A 20,842-nucleotide genomic window follows, 5' to 3' on the forward strand; every position below is an offset into this window, starting at 1 on the left:
GGGGCGGGGGAGCGGGACGAGGAGGGCGTGGCGGCGGAGCGGGGCCCGGGAGCTGCGTATCACATGTTCGTGCTGATGGAGGACCTGCTGGATAAGCTGAAACTGCTGAGCTATGAGGAGGACGCTCTACGGCGCCACAACATGCGGCCGCTCTCCAGGTGCCCCGTGGCCGCGCCGCCGGGAGCGCAGGGGGCTGCGGCAGGGCGGCTGCGGCCTCGCCTGGAAACTGTTGGCGCGGGTGCGGGCCGGGGGTCGCGCCGCGGGGTTCAGAACTCTGCGCGGTAGGGTCCGCAGCTGCCACGGCTGCAGCGGGAGGCGTCAGGCGTGTGGGCGGGTTTGGGCCCGTCGCTGCAAGGAAGGCGTTGAGGCGCTGGAGTGTGTGCGGACATGGGCAGTGAAGCTGGTGAAGGGTCTGGAGAACAAGTGTAAGATTTGAGGAGCAGCTGAGGGAGCTGGGTTTGTTTAGCCTGGAGAAGAGGAGGCTGAGGGGGGACTTGCTCACTCTCCAAGGGAGTTGTAGTGAGGTGCAGGTTGGTCTCTTCTCCCCAGTAATAAATGATAAGGCTTTACCTTGCACCAAGGGAGATTCAGATTGGAGATCAGGAAGAACTTCACTGAGAGCGTTGTCCGATAAGCGGATTTGTTACCCAGTGTGCAACTCACCAACAATAACACACTCGGGAGAGACATTGCTTATGCACAAACCCAGTGCAATCACAGTGGTGATTCCACAAATCAAGTACACCCTACACGTTTCTGTGCCGTGTTTCATAGATTCACAGAATGGCAGGGGTTGGAAGTGACCTCTAGAGATCATCTAGTCCAAAGCCCATATCAAGCAGGTTCTCCTCAATCAGGTCACACGGGAACAGTGTCCAGGTGGGTTTTGAAAACCTCCGGAGAAGGAGACTCCACACCCTCCCTCGGCAGCCTGTGCCAGGGCTCCCTCACCCTTACAGTGAAGTATTTATACACAAAGTTACAAGGTTATGCAATCCCATTCATGATGGTTTGTTAGTAATTCACATACAATTATAATATTGACGTGTCATGCTAAACATCCACTACTCATGCTCTAAAAGGGTCTTCAGTGGCTTCTGGTGATCCTTCATCAGTCAGTGGTTGCCATCTCCCCCTGCCTGAATTGCCATCCAGCTAGTCTCTTCATCATTTGGCAGGCATAGGCATATCACAGAAACAAAGAATGTTAAGGGTAGGAAGGGACCTCGAAAGATCATCTAGTCCAACCCCACTGCCAGAGCAGGACCACCTAGAGTAGATCACACAGGAACTTCTCCAGGTGAGTGTCTCTCGACTCCTCATTAATCCTACCCAGGTTTCTGCTTTTGACACGCATATATAATTGTGAATTGTTTCAAGCTTAATCATTGTTCTCACAGTATTCCAAACAAAGTTGTCCTCGTTGACATTTCAACATCAGTTGGGTTGTTAAACACTGGAATAGATCAGCACAGAGAAGTGGTAAAGTCCCTGCCTTTGGAGATATTTAAAACATATGTAGGTGGGGTGCTGAGTAACACAGTTTAGTGGTGGGCTTCGCAGTGTTAGGTTAGTGGTTTGACTGGATGACCTTAAAGGTGTTTTCCAGCCAAAACGATTCTGTGATTCACAGCACATGTGTGCAGTTCGAGGGGCAAACCTGGAGTGCTGGCCACCATGATACGGGGTTATGGAAGGAAAGCTGGCACTCAGATGATGAGATGCCTGGGTCAAATATGAAACAACCAACTTCACAGCTTCCTGTATGATTCTGAAGGTTTCAAAACGGGAAGTCGCTCTAACAGCAGAGATGTGATCCTTGCCCCTAGTGAGTATTTGCATGCCACTGTATCAATGCAAAAGATAATTCTACCTTAAATGAATTTCTTGTCTTCAGCCTAACTATTTTGGGGTACATATATTTGTAAGGAGGTTTGAACCTGTTTGGTTTAGGTCTGTTTTTTAAATATCTGATGTATATTTGTTTCATATGTAAATTTTTGAATAATTATGATGGGAGACAGGAAACTGGGAAAGTGTGACAGCTGTGCTCCCAACATCCACTGGCCCAAATAACTTTCAGATCCGTCAGTCAGGCTCCACAGCAGCGTGGCATCCAGTTAAGCTTTATATAAGCAATGGTGTGATTGATAGGGGAAAAAAAAAACCATAGTCAAAATTATTCTCTTGTTGGGAGGGAGGCCCAGGTATGAGCTATAAGCTGGTGTTAGCCAACTCTCTGACCATCAGTATATTTGGAACAAGGAAGCAAACCTTTGTCCACCGTAGCAAGCAGCCCTGTCTGTCAGGGGAAGAGTTTAGTTCCAAGTATCTGTTGTGCACACAGTTTATGTTTTGGAGAGACTGTGATGTGATTTTTATGGACTAAATTCTTGGTAAGACCACATCTTTCAATGTAGTGTGATCCAAAATAGATCTAGTTTGTGTACCTTGCTCTCTAAAGTGACCCAGAGTACAGTAGGTGAGGATGGGTGGAAGGATCCTTTCAAAGACACGCTCTTGATATGAGCTCATGCACTGATGTAGGTACACCAGCCTCTTGCCACTCTTGAGGAATATGGGAAAGGGAAGAGACTGGGGAACTTTGGACCAAAAGGAACTGGATGTATTGCTTTTATCAGTAAGAGTGTTTGGGGATTTTAAGGGAACACGAGCTGAGGTTACTGTGGTATAATGGCATGGTGGAGGCCAATATGCAGAAGGAAGACACATGACTTTAGGAAGTAAGGCTTCAGTAAATTTGTTCTCCCTTCCTCAAGGAAGTGCCTCAATTCATGTAGTTACTCAGTGCAAAATTTATTGTTTTTAAAGAGTCATAGTCATATACCCAAGTACAGTTACCCACATTTGTACTGTTTGTCTGAACTCTAACTGAGAGCATTATCCACTTCTAAGCATTTTTCATTGTGTTTTAAAGTAGATAAAAGATGAGGCAAATCCACTCTGGTTTCCAGCATCCGGGGTTAAGGGTATAAAGCTTTAGCAATGGATCACTTTAATTTTGGTTTTGAAGTAGGTTGGTTTCTGTATGATGTTGACAGTAATTATCACTTTTGCTACTCTGTTGAGAGGATGTTTTCCAATTTGAGTTTTGTCTTGCACCTGTCACTTAGCCTGTGAAAAATGCTTGAGATTTTGCAAAATCTTACCTCATTTATGACCTTCAAGTTATTGGCAATTGCAGATCCTTGATTTTAGATTCTTTTGATCTTGTAAATATTTCATGTTATGCAAGGGCCATTTGAATGAGTCCATTTCATAGGCTCTTAATTTGTTAGTGTTGGTACTTTATGAAATGATGGGATGGATTCTGTATCCCAAAAATTAAATGGTAACAGAATTGAGATCATCATGATTTGTGACTGCTCAGGTAAATAACAGGAGTAACTTGGGTTTATGCAGAAATGTTATTTTGATGGTGTTTAGCTGAAGCTGGATAATCCTGCAGGGGAGATAAGCACCCAGTTTCCACTTGATTCCTTGGAAGTCTAATGTCAATAGCTTACTCAAAGTGGGAAACAGATGAGCTGCATGTAGAAAACGTGGTCAGCTGTGTTTATGTGTGAAACTGGATGACTTGAATTCAGTTCCAATGTTTCACTCTTTGAGCGAGTCAGTTGAAACCGTTTTCTAGCCTGTGCTGGCCTATAATGCTATAATACCCCGGGACTAGGGGTAATGGACATAAGCTGGAATACAAAAAGTTCCACTTAAACACAAGGAGAAACTTCTTTCCTGTGAGGGAGCCCTGGCAAAAGCTGCCCAGGGAGGGTGTGGAGTCTCCTTCTCTGGAGATTTTCAAAACCCACCTGTGTGACCTGATCTGCGTGGACCTGCTTCTGCAGGGAGGTTGAACTAGAGGTCGTTCCAACCATTCTGTGATTGATACGATAATAATGCTGTCAAAGATTCAGGAGCTGAAAATATTTACCCTTTTTTTTCTTCTTTTTAAACAGACACTACTTTGCACTGCCCACTAATCCAGGCGAGCAATTTTTTATGTTTTGCACGCTGGCTGCTTGGCTGATCACTAAAGCAGGACATCCCTTCGAACAGCCACAAGAATATGACGACCCCAATGCCATCATATCAAATGTACTCTCAGAACTGCGATCATTTGTAAGTGTTGAAACGTGATGGTTTAGCCCTCACTGGGTGGCAGGGGCCCACCAAGTCATAATATGTCTTCCCCTTCTTAAACTGGACAGGGGAGAGAGAAATATAAGGAGAGGTTTGTGAGTCAAGATAAGGACAGGGAGATCACTTCGCAATTAGCATCAGGGGCAAAACAGACTCAACTTGGGGACAAAGGGGTTTGATTTGTTAATAAACTATAAGAACAGGGAGATGAAAAATAAAACCAAATCTTAAAACACCTCTCTCCACCCATCACTCTTCCCAGGACTCTCCTTCCTTTTCCCCCAGGCAGTGCAGGGGATGGGGCTTGCAGTCAGTTCATTACAAATGGCCTTTGCCACTGCTGCTTCTCAAGGGGAGGCCTCATCACACTTCCTCCTGCTATAGTGTGGGGTCCCTCCCACGGGAGACAGTCCCTCATGAACGTCTCCAATGTGGGTCCTTCCCATGGGCTGCAGTTCCTCATGAACTGCTCTGGCATGGGGCCTCCCACGGGGGCAGCTCCTCACACCCTACCCCAACGTGGATCATCCACGGGGAGAACAGTCCTTCAGGTACTGACTGCTCCAGCCTGAGTCCCTCACAGGATCACAAGTCCTGACAGCAAACCTGCTCTGGTGTGGGCTTCTCTCTCCTGATGGACTTCTAGGTCCTGCCAGGAACTTGTTTCCTCTCCTGTCTGGTTACATTGCTAAGGACTGAACAGGTTTTTCCTAGCTGTAAGTTCATGTTATGCTAATTAGTTAATTGCAAGTTTATATGTTCTATACCCACTTGCTAGGTTTTTTGCACTACAAAAATGACCTTACAATAATATATGTGATTCCAATTAGCTTTGTTCCACAATCTGTAACAGGGATTAAATCAGACTGGCTTCTTGTAGTGTCATATATGTTGCTCATTTGTAGTAGATTTTATCTGGAAAGTTTACGTGGTGGTTGAGATCCTGCCAAAGTCAATGGTAGAATTAATGGTTAAGGAAAGGGTTTAGAATTGTGTTCACATTTTGTTCTTTTTTTATTGTTGTTATTTAAAGAGTTAAAGTTTGCATAATCTGCCAGGAATTAATGTGGTTTTCTTATTTTTCAATATTAAAAACTAAACAATGGAAGGTCAGGAGAGTGTATCCACTTAAGGGAAGTGCGATCTTGTGGAAAGTTAAACTGTGGTACAGGTGTGAATGATGTTCAGAACACTGTTCCCTAAAGATGTTCAGCCATAACAAACTAAGATGTTTATTCTGCAGGAGAGCAATAAATACAATCTGGAACAAACAAGGCAATGTGGGCAAAGCTGGTGGTTATGTCTCAGTGCCTGAGTTTCTCCATAGCTGTTTTTGTCTTGCTAGCTTGTTCACTGGTGTTCTTGACCATCTAGGTCCCCTGTGGCTTCTGACTCTTCTGCTCCCTATGAGTATCCTTCGTACTGGGTGCTTTAAGATCTCTACGCTGCATCTGTTCCTTGGGTTGTTCTGTTTTCCTTTTGTTGCCTGACTGAAGCTGCAAGGGGGAAGAATATGAATTAACATTGGCAAAATCTTCATACACAATGGGCACTTTTATTTTAGTGTAAAAAATCTTGTTACCTCCCTGAGAGGAAGCTTGGACTGATGGATAGTCATTAGTAAACAGCATATCTCTATTTTAGGGAAGGCCTGTGGATTTTCCTCCCTCAAAATTAAAGGCAGGCCACGGAGAACAAGTGTGCTATGTTCTTGATTGTTTAGCTGAAGAAGCCTTGAAGTACACTGGCTTTAGCTGGAAAAGGTATAGTACATTTTTGAGCATCCCCCCTTATCCATTGCTTTCCAGCAAAGAAGTATAAAGACAAAACATGCTAGCGATAGGTTTATTTGATGTTTCATGAGATGCAGAATTCAGCTAGGCTTGAAGCCTAGTAGAAAGCCTTTTAGGGAGAACTTTTTCACTGAGAGGGTTATTAAGCACTGGAATGGGCTGTCCAGGGAGGTGGTGGAGTCACCATTCCTAGAGATATTCAAAAGACACATAGATGAAGTACTGAGGGATATGGTTTAGTTTAGTGATGGGCTTGGCAGCATGAGGTTAGTGGCTGGATTTGATCTTAAAGATCTTTTCCAAGCATTATGATTCTATGAAGCATTGGAACCAATTAATTCCTATTGCAGTTTCACACAATTTAGTCTATTAATTGATATTGGGACATTAATAGACTTAGCTAATTAATAAAATTTGACTGATAACCTTTTTTTGGTCATTTTCCTACGCATAACAGCTTATTAATCTGACAGTTCAGTTGAAACATTTAATGTCCTTTTAGGTCCTACCAATCAACAGTTAATTTCTCCACCTCTTCTGTTGGAGGTATACACAGTATGTGATCACATTACAAGTAGGCAGCAGTAACTTTGAATATTTAATCAGAAAGTAATCTTAGGAGAAATTGGATGACAGATCATTTCAAGTATACGTGTATGAAAATTTCTTTTGAAAGTTTTTTTTTGTTTCATTCCTTCCCTCTGATGGGTTTTGAAATAGATATAGGAAAGTAATTTCTACTTTGGAAATATTTTGCTGTTACTTTTGTTTATTACACAACTTCCACTGTAGGCTGAAAATAAGTGTGTGATGACTTGCACTTGACTTTCAACAAACTCTTATTTTTAAGACAAACCAAGATAGACAAAGACTTTTAAGGCTGAGTGTTAATTTTGTTTAAATATGTGAGATAGTAATCACTGTCTAGTCATATTCCGCATCATCCCTATTTCTCATGAAATGTTTTGTTCACGAAGGAGTAATTTACAAAGGTATTTCCAATTTACTATGTTTAAAAGCTCTGCTCTTCTTTGAACTATTTTCAGGCCAACATATCCAACAGAAGAGCTAGAAGAAGAAGAAATAACAGAAGATGATGCCGAGTTAACACTTAATAAACTGGAAGAGGATGTTGTGGTAGGTTTGCCTGACTGATTTTGATTAATATTAGTATTGGTCAACTATGAGGAAATCATTACTCACTGTTCATTTTGTTTGACTTTGTTTAAGAAGTCTTTTCTATTGGCTGTTCAGTCACTTTTTTTTCCTGCACCTTTATCCCTGCAACATTAGCTTCTCTGTAGAGTTTTTATTTCTTTTCAGATAAGGTTGTTAACTCTTTGTGACAGAGCATATGTTCTATGTGAACTTATAGTTAACATCAAGTGAAGTGGGACCTAACCATACGTTAAAATTACATAGGTTCAGAATTCCTTTGTTTTCTCCTGATACAAGCTGTTGATGTGAAGAAAAATTCAATGCTCCTTTACAGAACAGTCTAATATTTGCTTAAAATTTGTCCAGTGATTAATAGAGTGCTTAGTATCGTAACTCAGATTTCACTGCAACTAGGAAGCAGTAACTTGGTACTTGGTCTGAAGATTTGGGAACAGAGTAGATTGAAAAGAAGAACTAGAAACAGAGAAAGACCTGAAAAAAGGTTGCAGATTTTTTTTTTCTGTAGTCAAAGGTCATGGCAGCTCATTATATTCCTGTTACGGAATGGTATCCATCATCCGTTCTGACTGCAGATTTAAGTGTTTTTTTGTGCTTTGAAATACCTTTTACCAACAAGATGCCAATATTTGAAGATCAACTCTTTTTATTCATTCCTACTCTTTAACTATTACAGTGAAGTTGGCCTGTTTATGAAAAAGCCTATGAAATACACCTGTATGCTTTTACAACTTACTGATAGATGCATGTCGGACAGACATCTTTTCGTGCTGATTGACTTTCTCAGGAGATTATTTTTGTGAGAGTTGGAGTCTAACTGTAAACTGGTAGCATAATGGGATCACGATACATTTTCATTTTCACAGGCCTCTGTCAGTCTCCTCAAAGTGAGTCTTTTTAGTGCTGACTTAAAGGAGACCTTTCTGGAGAGGGAAGTTAATTGAAAACGATTAAAGTTAAAATTACAAAGATAAGTTAGTTTCTCATCTAATTTCTGCAAAAGCTGATGATTTTTGTACAAAATAAATGTAGATCAAAGCCAAAATATTGAAGACTGTGAGTCTGGAAGTGCTCACTTTTGTGTCAGTAAATGACTTGAGAAGAAATTGATTTTTTGGAGTGTTAAGTAAGGCCAAGCAATACTGGATCAAAAATGCCACAACTATCTCATTTTTTTGTTCATATTTTTCTAATGCTTGAGAAAAATTAAAGGTCATAAAAGTTGGAAATGGAGTGCCAGTAATGCTATCAAATGGTTCTGATTATAGTCCCTATTTATGTACCACAATAGTATACAAGAATGTAACAGTGGAAGAGTTTGCTTCTCTTCTCATGGTTTTCCTAAATATTGTATTACTGTTTTTATTAGCCAAGAAAACAAATCCAAACTTCTGTTCTTAAACTTCATATTATATGCAAGTATTTTTATATAGATGTCTTGTTATCAACTTTGAAGTCTCCACAGAAGAAGTCTTAAATAATTCTGAGAAGCGACGTTCTGTATTGCATGTTTGACCAGGCCTCAGAAATGTAAGCTGTCAGCTAAAAGCTGTAATTATGAAAGCAGTCGTCTGTCTGCTCTTTTATATGTCTCATTAAGGCCTAAGCTATTGAAATTGGGAAGCAGGGATGAAACAATTAACTAAAGCACAGTTGAAACCCTTCAAATAACCTCTGGAGTTGCTCCCAGGTAGTATCTTAGGCCATGATTTTTCACAACTGAGATATTCTGTCAGTTTGTCCGAGTTTATGTGTTAATAAACCCATTGAGATAGGTTTATACCAAGTGGAAAATTGCTTTTTAGAGCCTCTAATGGTTCTACAGGGATGAATTGTACTCTGATGTTTTGAGGCTTTTTCCCCCACTGTATTGTTGCTGCCAATGTATCAATATGTCCTGGTTGTATTAGTTGTATCTATAATTGAATTTAGCAGTACTTCCAGTAGTTGAATGCTAATGATGAGGTTCAGTGATTGCTTTTCTAGGTTTGATTCTCCTGAATAACATTGATGAGACAGACAGAGACAAGCCTACTTCTGTAAACCTTGGGGAACTGAGTAGCTCATATTAGGTAGCCAACAGTAGCCAGGAAGGTGGGATATGCAAGGGAATCTGCACCGTTTAGTTTCTCAGTTCTGATAGCTAGTCTTATTGTTGTGGTAGTTTTGTAATACATTGTTCGAAATGCTGCACATATACATATTGTCCATTTCTTGCAAGTATTCTGAGGACTTAGGGGCCAAACATGCCAGAAGAAAATAAAGTGGTCCGTTAGTTAAAAATTAGGGATGATTTTCACTAACAAAGTCTTGAAAGGTTCTACACTAAGACCTGTGTAATTGCAGCATTCATGATTTACCTAGAAAGGAAGTGGATAATGAAATGTTTGTTTGGTGGAAAAGATGACTAACAGAAGAGCTTCAGAAGGATAAGGTGTATAAGGATGAAGTGCATGGGTGGTAAGATGGCAGGTGAAGTTCAGTGAGGAAAAATGGAGATTAACACACAGAAAAAGCATTTTTGGCTTTACTTACACAGCGATGGGCTCTAAACTGACCATAGCCACTGAGGAATGCAGTTTTGAGGCCAATGTGCAGTGTCATTGGCAAGAAAACAAATAGATTCCCCTAATTTTATTTGTTTCATTCCGCACACTTAAAATGTAGCTTCGTTCTGCAACTCCAACTATGTAGAACAAACAAGATCTTGGAAACTATGTTCACATCTGATTGTTGTTTGGCTTTTTATTTGTTTTTTTGGTTGGGTTTTATTTTTAATGCAAACCTTTAGGAAACCCATATGAAAAAACAGTTACCATACAATTTTTTATAATAGTCCCCTTGATGTGAGAAGCCTTTGGTTTGGGGGTTTTGTTGGTTGGTTGGTTGGTTTAGTTTTTAAATACTGTGGCACCCTGAGGGAAACATGGGGTAGCTTTCATCTTTCAGCCTGCCCCAGATATTGTGTCTCCTCAGAAGATTTTAAGTAAGTACAAGCTCCATTATCATAAACTCTTCATGTCTTCTTTTGTTCAGAAATATAGAATTTAATATTCCTTGTCCCGTACCCCTGCAAAGTAAATTTACAGAGAATGATTGTGCCATACTTACTGAAATCTTACTTTGCAATTTTCCTTAAGGAAGAAGAGTCGGACAATGAAGAAAATTTTATTGACCTGAATGTCCTAAAGGCACAAACGTACAGATCGGTAAGTTGTTACCCATCAGTCCTCTCATGAGAGATTTTTACATTTGTAGCGGCAGTTTATTTCTGGTGGATTTAAGTCTGAAAATCCTTGTATAAACTTGAAAAAGTATTCCAATTGAAATGAACCAGCATGTTTAAAAAAAAAAATGTAGCCACTTTCTAAACTGGTGTCACTGCAAAGTTGCTGCAAACATTTGCAAGGAACTTTTGCAGAGACTTATAGAAAAATATGGTATTAGTTTCTTGAATGTATGTTAATACCTGCCCCATCCCCCTGCTATTTCTGGAATGTATTTTAATTTCTTATTGTATACATTTCATTCTTTTCAATTTTAAATATGATGAGAAGATATCATTAGTTTAACTCCTAATCTTTAAGAATTCAAAGGAAACCATTAATCTGTTACATCTGTAGTCTAGATAATTCTGGATATAAGGTTTTTTCTGAATATGAACACTGTAAGCCATTGTAACATGATTACTAACAGTTCTCACTGTTCATATCAGTGGTATTTTGTGTATAAACTTTGTGATTTTTGCACAGGACATGAATGACACCACAAAACAAGAAGAGATTTTGCAGTCCACAACAGATGCAGCAGAGTGGAATCTGGAAGTGGAACGAGTGCTTCCACAGCTGAAAGTTACAGTCAGGACTGACAATAAGGTATGTGAGAATGGATTTGTGTCTGTGTGTGTGTGTGTGTGTGTGTGTGTGCGCACGTATGGTGAATAAAGTGTGGTTTCAATCAACGTTGTTTACTTACCATTTGCTTTTTTTTTCTTTTGTTGTGACAAAAATCATGAATAATGGGCACTCTGGTGCTATATTGTTGGAACCTTTGCCACTTACTTTGACCCTAGACGCAATAAGAGTAAATATTTGCTATTTCCAAGGCATCTTCTTTCTATATATTTATTTACATGCATTTATTCAGTGGAAACTTCTTAAATTGTCAAACATATCCAATGTATTCACACTTCTAAAATATTATACCCTCAGTTTAGCAGATATTAAAACATCTTCCTGCAAGAGAGCTGATGAACTTCTTATCTTTCAACTGTTTCATTTGTCAACCAGATGAGAGGTTGATTGTATGAAATTCATCTTGTTGAACTTTACATGACAATAAAATAGGTCTGTACCTCTGATCTCGTCATCATGGGGCTTTCCTTATGTTTAGCAAAAAGTAGTATTTTTTTTACATATTTCACTTATCCAGATAACTACCTTAAGATGAAATTCATAATTTCTTAGAAGTGTGTCTTTGTCTCCATAATCTATTTCAAGGAATGTAGAATGAGCAGCTTGGAAGCAGACATCTGTCTTTGATAAGTCCAGACCTAGGACCTACTCCTGGCATTGCCATAAGCATTCTTGCTAGGAGCTTGGGTAGAACACACAGATCAACGCAGTATTGAAATTGCTCATTTGTAGTGACCTAACAAGTTAGGCTGTTGGAGCATTCTACAGCAGTGATACAGAAATCAGTGAAAGATAATTATCTTGCCAAAAATAGGCTCAGCTCTCATCTGTCTGCTAAATTGCTTGCCTGTCTTACACTGTACTGCATTCTTCTATGTGAAAAATTGAGCCACCTTTCTGTCATCCTCAGCAAGCCCATCTGTTACAGAGAACAGGATGCTTGATTCTCACAGTAGGAAATTAAAACTTGATAAACACATACATTGAAAATTAAAGCCACTGTAGGAACTGAGGTTTGCTAGCTTCAAGTTTAATGCACTATCTCTTAGCTTCAGGGAATATGACCAAATGGACATTAAAAGAGGAATCTTCTTTTTCTAGCTCCTGTGCTTTCAGAAATAACAGAAGTGTTTGGCACTTTTTCAGTCTACAAAAAAAGCATCATGTTCTATTTCGTAAGCTGTGCATGTAAACATTAATGGTTAACAGTTAATGTTAAATGTTAAGGGTTAATGGTTTAATCAATAGCATTAGAAACTAGAATTTGTTTGTAAAGTACTCGGCACTCGGGTTTTGTTGTTTTTCTTTAAACTCCTAAGTTTGACAAATTGTGAACAATTGTCACCAGACCAACAAAAGATCTTGAGTGTGCTGCAGACTTGAAACCCAACATCAGCACATTTTCTCTACTGGTTTTTGTTCCATTCCGGAAGAGGATATTGGGCAGCAGCACAATTGCAGGCAGGGGGTGAACCTCATGGGCTCAACAGCTGTTGGAGATGCTCCACTGTGCTCTTCTGAGACAGTGAGACAGAAGCACTCAGGCCTTTGGTAGTTGTGTGTATGTCCTCTGCAGGGGAATGACCTCACTTCAGATCAGTGGAACTGTCTGAGGTTGAAGAATGGCAGATGTTTAAGTGTGCAGCTGTTTTAAGCCAGAATTTGTTTTGTATCTGTACACTGTAAGTGACTGTATCCTCCAGGAGCTCCAGGACTGTGCATTCCTCTTGCTCAGGTTCTGCAGCCCAGCCCATGTGCCTGGCGAGCTGTGGGTCCTCATCCCAAACTGATGGATGCAGCTGCTGCTTCTTTTCTGTTTGCAGGTGCAACCAGTAGTGAAGTTACACTTGTATCACACAGACCCACAAAGGACATTGATGTGGCCAACTACACAAAATGCCATACACAAGACCCTGTCTTCCACAGCACTTGTGAAAGGACTCCCATGAAATAGAAGTAGAGACAACCAGGCCCCCTTCCTCTTCTCCAGCTAACTCAAAGTTCAGTAGTAGAAGCATACACCCTGTTCTCTTTAGTTTGATGAGCACATGCACGTTCATGGATCCCTCAGCTATTAGCATTGTCCTTCTGTCTGTCTGATTCTCCCTGCCTGAATCCTGTCCCCTCTTAACTGTTTCAATGCTCTTCTGCTTCCCAGGTAGTCCGGCTTGATGCTTGCCAGCAAACAGATGCACACACTCATGTGCTTATCTTAAGGACACTTTACATTTGTGAGTCCCCCTGAATACCCCTCTGCCTGCCTCACACCGAGGCCTGTAGCTAGGGCCTACTACTTGACAGCTCTTCAGTTTTAAGTCTGCTGTTGTAATTTACACAAGCATTACTCACAGTACTTGTAAAACAAGAAAGTCTTCTAAGGTTTGGTTTCAAATGATATATATTTATTTATATTATATATGTTTATATATATATAAATTTAATATATTTATTTATATATATTTATGTTTATTAACATCACTTGTTTTTTTTAGCACTTAGACCAATACAGTGCCAAAAGCGTAAAAATCTTTAAAATGTTTTTTAGCATGTTCAGAAACACAATACTGAAGTAGCAGGAGTTCTGCAGTGCTGCTACTCTTCTTCAGTTTGGACTCACAGTCTGTCTGCAGTTATACAGGTCTGGAAGATGTAAAAGGTTTGCATTGATAAGGAAAAGTTTGTGATAAAACTTTGGAACAGGAATTGATTTCTAACTAAAAGATGCAAACCTATCAAGTTAAAATGACATGTTTTCTCATCCCCTATTCCTGAGTCCGTGTATGTTTCCTGTAACCTAAATGCTGCAAATAACTTCCTCCCTTCTAATTTTGTCCCACAATCAAAAACAAGTTTGAATATTTCTGCCTCCTTCATTTCTTTCTCTTGTTCTCCTGAGAATAATAAGGGCTAAGTGGAAATGGAAGATCTGTTAGACTGGAACCGGTAGATATTGAGCATTTGCACCACTTATTTTGTCTAAGAATAAGCTGAACTAGTGCAGCTATAATCGATACTTTTAGTATTTGTGCCCAGAGAGGTTTCTAGCAGAAATAGCTCCATGAAGATCAGAGTCTAAAAAGCATAGCTACTATGGTATCAGTGAGAATGTCAGTGTTTGTTTATGGATCCGAGTGTCACATGTGACATTTAGGAGATTTATAAATTGTGTCACATTAAGCAAGTGCCTCTGGATATGAACCTGGCAGCGGCAGAATGATACACAGCAATAATATAAAAGAATTGACCTTGGCTTGCATACCAACCTTTCTTTAATAAACAGAGAAAGGTCAGAGTTTTATTTACCTATGTTTTACTTTCTGGCATCTTTTATAGGATTGGAGGATTCATGTAGATCAAATGCATCAGCATAAGGATGGAATCGAATCTTCTTTGAAAGAAACTAGGGTAGGTCGTGTATGTGCAGAATATTTCATTGATCTGTCAGCATTTTTATTTTCTCTTTGATATATGTTAAGAACTAAATTGATTTTTTCCCCTTCATTTTATTTGTGCCAGTGCTGTAAAACTGAAAAGGGAGATGTGATAATGGTGATTTGGGACAATGGGACTGGCAAAATATCTTGTAGCAAAGAGTTGTGTGTGTGAGGATTAACAGGGATATTAGGGTTGATTAACATAAGTGTGTGGAGTTGGACTAGATGATCTTTCGAGGTCCCTTCCAACCATTAAGATTCTGTGATTACCATAAGTACATCCTGACTACAGAGGGCAGAATAGAATAATCCAATCTGAAATTAAGTGCTGATAAAAAACTCAAAATACTGTGAAATGCTATTGTTAAGAGTAACTTATTGACATTGGCAGTTGCAGTTAATCAAGTGAGGGAAAAGTGATGCAAGCAATAAAGCTTCAAATATGTGTTTTGGAGGTAGGCAAATGAGAACACATTGGAAATATTTTTTTTGTTGGCCAAAGACAGCATTTCTGTATTTTTTTTCTCCCTCATTTGTAGGCTTCCATATCCTTTCTTAATTACAGCACCATTTTAATACTTTTTGCATACTATCTGTACACTGTCAACTCACAGAATGTGATTTTCTAGGGTTACCTTGACAAACTCCAGAATGAAATCAGCAAAACTTTGGAAAAGATCAATAGCAGAGAAAAGTATATCAACAGTCAGTTGGAGCACTTGGTTCAAGAGTACCGTTCAGCACAAGCCATGCTGAGTGAGGTAATGCACTGATCTCTTGTTCTTGCCTTCTCTGGTATTAACTTTCTATTAAGTGAGGGTGAAGGCAAAGAAGACTTGAAGGAGTTATCTGTGAATTCTGCTGTTGGATATGAAGTAGTGGAAATGTTGGCTGGCTGTTAAATTATGTAGTTTTTAAGCTAAACTGGCAATTTTTGTTCAGCCATTCTCCAGGGGAAAGTAAATGTTTCGTATTTGGGGTTTTTTCCTGAGTATTATGTAAATCTGTTGCCAATCTTGAACAGCTAGTAAATTGCTAGTTCTGCTTTCCCTGTGAAGTTCATACATCTGTGATGAGTGGAAAAACTACAGTCTCACTCCAGCAGTCATCTCTATTATTGATTACTTGTGCTAACGTGCACAAAGCACTCTGATTACTTCTTCATTTAGTTTTTATGCCAACAGAGTGCTGTTTGAGAAGCTTTTTGATCCCCTAGTGAGGAGGCTCTGTATAAGCTGCCACTTGGCCAGCCCTCCTATTTGTGGGCATGACATTAAAATAAGACTAACAAGATTTGACCTCTGTGCTTTCAGACTACCTAACTATTAAACGTTAAGAAATTTCAAGATAATAACTTACTGTTGATGAAGAAATATTCTGGGTTTCAGGATTGAATTCTGTGTCTGCATTCTGACAAATTTTCTGTCTGCCTTCTGACAAATTTTCTGTATGTTTTCTTCCTTACGTAAATGATTAGAAAATATCTTTTTGTGTATTAGGGCTATTATAATTTTTAAAACTGCTTTAGAGTTTTGAATGATAGTCATTACAGAGGCTGATGTTTCAAGCCTGTCCTCGTATGTACAGCACTGTAAACGTCATTGAGACTTTGGGGAGAGTTTCTGGAATTGGGACGTGTGAGAGCAAGTTTTGGTGTTCTCTCTGAGCTATCTGCATACATCTTTTCAGCATTGTCATTACAGCAAAAATATGTTTCTTTCCAGGCTAAAGAAAAGTACCAGGAGGGAAGTGGAGGAGTAACTGAAAGGATTAGAGTGCTTTCTGAGGTAAAACACATCTTCATATTAATTTGTTTTGCTCGCTTTAAAACGATCTTCAGAGAGTTTCATTTAGTGCTTGCAGTTGTATGAACCCAGTTCTTTCTGAGTTAAAGATTAATCTGTTTGCTTAGTGCAGGAGACCAAGTCCAGTCTCTTAAGTTTTAAAAAACAACAGCAGTCTGGGTTTAACTTGTGAATTCGTGCAAATTATTGTGAGCTTTAGCTTTCCCCAGTGTGTAAAAGAGGATAAATGTTCTGTGTTTTAAAACCTCTACGCTAGAGCTATTGAGGATTAATCAAGTCATGTCCATAAATTCTTTGGAAAAAAAAAAGCTTAACTCTTACTTCTAGTAGAAAATTTCTAATTGTTAATTTTATCTTCAAAGCGCTTAAAAGCAACATTTGACTAAATGGTAACTTTTCCATACCTATGAAATTACCTTAATACCTGAAACTGCTTTTCTAATTTGTTTTGTTTTGGATTTTTTTTTTTAAATCAATGCTCTGACAAATTCAAAGAAAAAACCCCAGACTCCTAACTATCACAACTTGTTGAGTGTTTCTTGGCATTTCATTTAGGATTACTGCCTCATTTCTGATTTTTCAACCTTTTGTCTGATTCAGGAAACTTTTTTAATGATTCTGTTGTTTAGGTTTGAAGAAACCCACTTTATTTGTTAGATGATAAAAGTGTCTGGAAGGGTCACATAAAATAGATCATGCCATCAGAATGTGCTGGAAATTGTAAACGAGATTTGAGGCTTTTTAGAATAGAATAGTTCAGTTGGAAGGGACCAAAACAATCATCTAGTCCCACTGCACTAAGTAACAAATACAGCAGTTGAGTGAGAGTTTTCAAGCCAAGATTTCTGAGTGCATGGATTCTGTGGGATTAGAGCTTCTTTCTATTTCACTCTCAAGGAAGCAAGATTAAAAAAGAGAGTATTTTACAATGACTTCAGAGTTATAACACTCTTGTGCTTTGGAAATTATTGACTGATTAGTAATGATGAATGTGTTACTAGCTGGCAGCGTTCCAACTCTGTAGACGCAGTGGTGCATATCTGAAATAGACACATTGAATATTACTACTGATCTGCTTTCAGGCACGCAATCAAATCCCAGCACTTGGTGAGACCAGTACCACTGTAGGTATGCATTAGCAATGCAGTGATGTTTCTTTTTGGTTACTGAAAAGGCTTATTGAAGCCTTAATGAAGGGCTATTTTTATACTATAGACAAAATATTATATTATTACTTAGACTGTACCTTAGAATCATATACTTGCTTTTTCCTCATTGTCTACAAAGACAAATTGGTCAATAGAAAGTCAGTGCTGAAGAACGCTGTTTTCCTTCATGCGTGCATTTGACTTACCTGTGCCAGCAGACTTGACTGCTGCACCATCTTTGGCTGCAGAGCTGTTTCTCGCGTTTCCAGCGTCACCTGCTCAAATCCTGACACTTCCAGAAGGGCAGCTGGCATTGTCTTTTGGTGAATCATGGTCTGTGGACATATTGGTTCCTGTCTTCCATCCAGCATCATACTGCAACAATTAGACTCTTTTTTTAATTGGTTTGGGATGCGCAGACTCTCAGTAATGTTGTGCTGTTTGGCCAGCGTGTTGGTAAATAAACCAACATTGGTTTATTTATAAAGTTAAATTAAAATTTAATTAAAGTTTGGGGAAAAAAAAGTTCTTCTATAAATTAACTAAGGTAGATTAGTTCTGTTTTGGTTGTTTGGTTTGTGTTTTTAAGTTGACAACTCTTTTAATTAAGAAAAAAATATCTATTTTAAGATTACAGAAGTACTAGAGAGAGTAAAGCAAGAAACGGATGAGAAAGGGAGCAGTATGACTGATGGTGGTAAGTATGGTTTTACCTCAAACCAAACATGTGTTTTCTCAGTGATAGGAACATAATTTGTCCTTTATTAATGAAAAATAAAACAGACCAGAATGAGTGACTAGTCTGAAATATGGATATTAAAATTCTAAAAGGTGTCTAAGAAAATCTGTTTGAAAAGGTTACATAAGTCCACAGAAGACAGAGGGTCTAGGGTTTCTCTCCTTTGTAAATTACTTGTAAAAATTTTAAAAAAATGCGTTTTATGTCTGCATTGAATAGTTATCAGCTCACTGGAAGAAATTCACACATTACAGGTTCGAGCCCTTTTTAGTGTGAAACGGTTGCTGGCAGTAGCTGTTAGATTCTTTAACTAAAGCTGGCTGGAGTCAATGAGAAAATCCATGTCGGTGTTTTGATGTTTGGACTCTTTTAGTATTTTAAACTATGTACCTATTTGAATTAGTTTATCTCGGGATCAGATTTGGTTGTTTAAGATTTTTCCTGATAAACTCATTCTGTTGTGAACGTTTAAGGAATATGAATGAAGAAATAAATTGATGCATGTTACAGTTAAGCTAAATATGGAAGCTATATCCATATTGAACTGTAACCATTACAGCTATTTTTCTTAAGTAGTTCTAAGGGTTATTGTACAAGGAAATTTTGTGCACTCTCACTTCACTGTGAAGGAGCTCTGCATTTGCCTCACAACACCTTTTCTGTATTATGGCATGGCCAAGGGTCAGGATAAAATCTCGAGCCCCAACTTACAAGGATCAATATGATGCAGCAGCAGCATCCCTAGGGTGATGTTAATGGGAAGGGAGGAGTTAGAAACAAAGTATGGAGCGCAAAACATTTTAACAGCCTTCTGTTGAAGGTACATCTAGTTTGCTACCAAACCCCAAGTCAGCGATTGGGATGAGGCCTTCAGCTAAGCAAAACACATCACTGACAAAACTAGCTTAATGTTGCTGCATGTCTTTGTGCAGATCTTAGATGTGAAGACGACAGCAAAATTGTTATTGCCTATTTCTGTCTTTAATGTGTCTTGCATATTAAAAATGATGTGTCAGTACAATCATGTCTTTAGAGTAGAACGCCCTTTTGTTCATTCAACTCTTGAATTTTAAGGAATGAACTATAGAAAATAGTGCTTTTTCTGTTAAGTAGCTGACACAGAGTTACACTGTTTGTCTTTTTTTAACAGCTCCTCTAGTGAAGATTAAACAGGCCTTAACAAAACTGAAGCAAGAAACCATTCAAATGGACATACAAATTGGTGTAATGGAACACACATTACTCCAGTCAAAGCTGAAAGAGAAATCCAATATGACTAGAGATATGCATGCAACAGTGATTCCAGAAACCACAGTACGTGCCTATTAACATCGTTTGAAACTGATTTGGTTTGCCCAAAATACTGTTTTCTACCATTTGCTTTTTTATTAGTTTAGAAGATTCCTGTTTGGGGGGGGGAGTAATTATTTTTTCTCTTTTATTTGAAAAAAAGATGCTTGTCATGCACTTCTAAGAAGTAATACGCACACATTGGACTCAACATGAAGCCATGTTTTGTTTTGTGCCATAAAGATTTACTGCAGATCCTCTCCAAAGAGACTAATAAATTCTTCCTAATGAACATGTCTCTACTTCATTGGAGAATGTTATATAGTATGAAAGTCTATGATGAATGATACTGAAAGCCTGTAATCTTGTTATTCTGCGGCGCTGAAAGAAAATTGCTTGCGAAGGACTTGAAAGGAATGTAAAATGTCTGTTATTGCCATTTACATACATTCAGTATAAAGTATTTAATTGAAGATGTTGAAATAATACAGCATTACCCTTTCTAAAAGACTCCGTCAAATTGGTGTCAGCTGCAAGTAAAAGTAAATTGTTGCTTTGAATTTAAGTTTATGAATTAAGCAACAAACTAATATTTCAAGAATATTGGCACGCTCCTAGGGCAGCCCTACACAAATCTGTAAATGGACAAGCACCCTGTTCCTCATGGTTTTTTGGATGCTTTTTTTTTTCTTTGGAGTGGTCCTTTAGACAGACTGGTATGGACATGGTTTGTAACTGCTTTTAATTTTACATTGCCTCTGTTAGAAGCAATAATAACAAAATTTCTACTAGACTAAAGACTGTGGAAAGTACAGTCTGGAAATTACTGTTGGCTTTCTAAATTTTTTACCACGTGTCATCACTCTTTCAGAGTCACTTTATATTAGTACTGGGTCAAATGCTGCTTTCATTGATAGTATGTAGTAGAGCTCCATGGACATTATTTGGATTATTTGTATTTTCTGTCCTTGTGTCAGGACACCTCATTTGGATCTCTGTTAAGGAAAAATGTTGCCAAATCTAGTTGTATAATATGGAATGAGAAGAAAAGCGTAGGAGGAAGGGGTTGGAAAGGTAATGGCAATGGGGAGCTCCCTTTGTCTTGGTAGATGTGTAGGTAGGGAGTGATTCTAGATGTTATTTATAATGCAGGAAGGTGGAACAAGAAATAACCTTATTAAAGTTCTAGTACATTGTTTCAGTTACCATTGTTTGTAAGCCATGGACAGCATTGGTAGAACTCCAGTGATATTAAAATGCTCCCCTAACTTCCATAGGCAACTCCATTCATCTTGCAATTAATTTCACTTAAAGGTGAGCAGTGTTTTGCAGAATCAGTGGACACAGTGAGTACCATGTGGCATTTTCTTAACTTTATTGTG

At 38.8% G+C, this 20,842-nt stretch overlaps 1 protein-coding gene across 2 annotated transcripts; it reads left to right on the forward strand.

Moving 5' to 3' along the window:
- The first annotated feature begins 25 nt into the window (after positions 1–25).
- Positions 26–19,759, forward strand: IFT57 (intraflagellar transport 57). 2 transcript variants are annotated; one of them, XM_061988699.1, is made up of 11 exons: positions 26–158; positions 3,978–4,140; positions 5,806–5,924; positions 7,001–7,091; positions 10,271–10,339; positions 10,883–11,005; positions 14,378–14,449; positions 15,108–15,239; positions 16,203–16,265; positions 18,062–18,128; positions 19,321–19,759. In XM_061988699.1, exons 1-11 carry the CDS (start codon positions 64–66, stop codon positions 19,497–19,499), a joined length of 1,173 nt encoding a protein of 390 aa, XP_061844683.1. In that variant the 5' UTR covers positions 26–63; the 3' UTR covers positions 19,500–19,759. The 2 variants fall into 2 exon arrangements, with proteins under 2 accessions (XP_061844683.1, XP_061844682.1); XM_061988698.1 differs by lacking the exon at positions 26–158 and adding an exon at positions 1,220–1,300.
- Positions 19,760–20,842: the final 1,083 nt, after the last annotated feature.

Source organism: Colius striatus, chromosome 1, assembly GCF_028858725.1.
Source record: "Colius striatus isolate bColStr4 chromosome 1, bColStr4.1.hap1, whole genome shotgun sequence".
NCBI classification, from domain to species: domain Eukaryota; kingdom Metazoa; phylum Chordata; class Aves; order Coliiformes; family Coliidae; genus Colius; species Colius striatus.

What these genes read in the sequence shown, in the direction of transcription:
- IFT57 (XM_061988699.1), top strand. Translation starts at nt 64, where the DNA reads ATGTTCGTGCTGATGGAGGACCTGCTGGATAAGCTGAAACTGCTGAGC. An exon ending in GGATTAGAGTGCTTTCTGAG is followed by an intron (nt 16,266 to 18,061) that starts GTAAAACACATC and finishes ATCTATTTTAAG; the next exon opens with ATTACAGAAGTACTAGAGAG. An exon ending in GAGCAGTATGACTGATGGTG is followed by an intron (nt 18,129 to 19,320) that starts GTAAGTATGGTT and finishes TTTTTTTAACAG; the next exon opens with CTCCTCTAGTGAAGATTAAA.